Below are 2,500 nucleotides of genomic sequence, written 5' to 3'. Positions count from 1 at the left end.
CTGGGACTTGACGGAGAGCTCCATGGCGGAGTCGAAGATCCCTAGGAACTGGCGTAGCGAGGTCTGGTACATGAGGTTCACCAGTGACATCTCCACGATGAGGAAGTAGAGGATGCTGCCCCTGGTGGCCACCGGGCGGTACTCCTCTCGGGCGTGGTTGATTTTCACCTCCGTCTCCGCCGCGACCGTCAGCTTGTCGCTCACCTGGGCAGATGTAAGTGTTCAGACACGCGCACACACACACACGCACACGCACACGCACACACACACACACACACACACACACACACACACACACACACACACACACACACACACACACACCCTCTTACATCGTCCGCAGTGGTCTTGGTGACCCTGAGGACCTCTATCAGGCTCTCGTCCTCCACCAGCGAGCCCTCCGTGCTGGTCAGGCGGTATAGCAGGTTGTCCTCCAGCTCCTGCATCTTCCTCTTGTTAGAGGTGACCTCCTCCAGGAGCTTCACACGCTCCGACTCCAGCTCCTGGTGGGGGGAGAGAGAGGGAGAGAGATGGAGAGAGAGAGAGAAAGAGAGAAAGAGAGAAAGAGAGAAAGAGAGAAAGAGAGAGAGAAAGAGAGAGCGAGAGAGAGAGACAGTGTCAGACTTGTCTCCGGCCCAGAACCAGAGGCTGTACTGGACCATGCCCCAGGACCTACCTGTTTCTCCAGCTGGATGACGCGTCCCAGCAGCTGGTCCTCCAGCCCCTTCAGGGTGACGGTGAAGTCCACCACCACGGTTTTGGCGCTCACCTCGGGGCTATAGGCGGGGTTAGCCAGCTTGGTGGTGATGTACAGGGTGAATCCCTTCATAACATCTACCTCCTTATCACCCACCTTCACCTGGTATATAACGGGTACAAAAGTGAGTACATTTTGTTAGTGTGTGAAGAATGATATGTTGTTTTGTTGTTGTTGGTGCTGTTCTTGCTGTTGCTGTTTTTGTTGTTGTTGTTGTTGTGGTTGTTGTTGTGTAGCTGTATCATAGTGCATTGCTGTACCTTAAAGGTGGAGCCAGATTTGATGAAGTTCTTCTCCAGGATGTTGTCCAGCGCTGGATCCAGCTCCTCCCCTATGTCCTCCAACAGCAGGGGGCGCCCTAGAGACAGGCTGTCCTCCAGGTGGGAGCGGAAGTACTTGTGGTTCAGAGACGTCACCTTGGAGACAGAGGGACAGACAGGCAAACAGACATGTTGGGGGTGTAGCACTGGGCGACTTATAAGCAGGACTCACTTGGAAAAGAGTTTTTGTCTCAATGTGACTCACTGTTGAAATACATGAATAATGATTGATTACATTGTGCCTTCCTTCCATCCTTCCCTCTGTGTACCTGTAGCTCTCTGTCCTTCTCTCTGTTCTTGATCCAGATCTTGCCCTGTCCCTGTGGATCAATGAGGAGGGGGTAGCGCGAGGCCTTGGTCACAATGATCCCGTTCTGGATGGATAGATCATCGTTGGGGAGGCCCTGGAGGTTCCACTCCCCTATTGTAGTGTTGTCCACCAGCATGCTGATCACATTCAAGTCCTGCAGGGGGGTGCCAAAAACACACATGACACACAATATAATACAAAACCTTGTTACTTGCACCCTTGCCCGTGAGGGGTGCAAGTAGGGTGTTCACTGCTGTCTGTATGTGGGTAGGTGGGTATGTATGTATGTATGTATGTGGATGGGCATGTTGTTCGCACCATAGCTCGAAAACATAATAACCCTATGAGATGGTTAAATATATTCCTCTCCAAGGTACCCTGAGCCTGATTAGATTTAGGAGCAGACAAATTATTTTTCTCTTTCATTATATATGTATCAGTTATTAATACTTCTGACCAACCACCAGAGGGCAGCAGCGACTACCTCTCTACATTACATGGCCAAACAATGTAGACTAGAATATAGTACAACGGCAGAGTTTGTGGGACATGATGGGTTGTCTGTTTGTTTGTTTGTGGCAATGCATTGACGTGTTTTTGCTGTTTTATGACGCCAAAGACAATGTTGTACCATGGTGACCAAAGAATATTCTTCTAATTCCAATTCTAGTCCTGTGCAGTAAGGTTTACACAGGTGTAGTCTTACGTCACTGTAAGGTATGTGGTTACTGCTCATCTCGCGTCTCCATAGAGACAGCAGCAGGTTGCGGTATTCCTGGTTGAAGGGGCCAGCATACGACAGGAAACCAGTAGCCAACAGGACGTCTCCGACCAGGTGTCTGATCTGGGTCTGGAACAGAACACTGCTCTCTGTCCAGCGCACCTGGTACAACACACACACACACACACACACACACACACACACACACACACACACACACACAAACACACACACACGCGCGCACACACATGTACACACACACAGGATAAAAATAAAAATGGTAGTGGTGAAAGAGGTGTTCTCTTTGGCACTGCTCCGAAGTATGATCTGACCTGTTCACCATCTTTTCTCCCAGGACCACACACACACACACACACACACACACACACACA

General features: G+C 50.3%; 1 protein-coding gene across 1 annotated transcript in view; it reads right to left on the bottom strand.

Moving 5' to 3' along the window:
- dnah5l (dynein, axonemal, heavy chain 5 like) overlaps positions 1–2,500 on the bottom strand; it is a gene marked incomplete at both ends in the record, with an annotated part of 45,489 nt that overhangs the window by 8,108 nt on the left and 34,881 nt on the right. Inside the window, 6 exons of the mRNA XM_084453911.1 lie at positions 1–204; positions 333–503; positions 677–859; positions 1,018–1,173; positions 1,347–1,541; positions 2,094–2,270. The exon at positions 1–204 is cut by the window's left edge and continues 175 nt beyond it. Of these exons, the coding sequence (XP_084310037.1) occupies positions 1–204; positions 333–503; positions 677–859; positions 1,018–1,173; positions 1,347–1,541; positions 2,094–2,270 (1,086 nt within the window). The remainder of the gene's footprint in view (positions 205–332; positions 504–676; positions 860–1,017; positions 1,174–1,346; positions 1,542–2,093; positions 2,271–2,500) is intronic.

The sequence above is a fragment of the Borostomias antarcticus genome (genome assembly GCF_949987555.1).
Source record: "Borostomias antarcticus genome assembly, chromosome: 2".
NCBI lineage: Eukaryota > Metazoa > Chordata > Actinopteri > Stomiiformes > Stomiidae > Borostomias > Borostomias antarcticus.
This window is presented reverse-complemented; position numbering and strand designations above follow the sequence as displayed.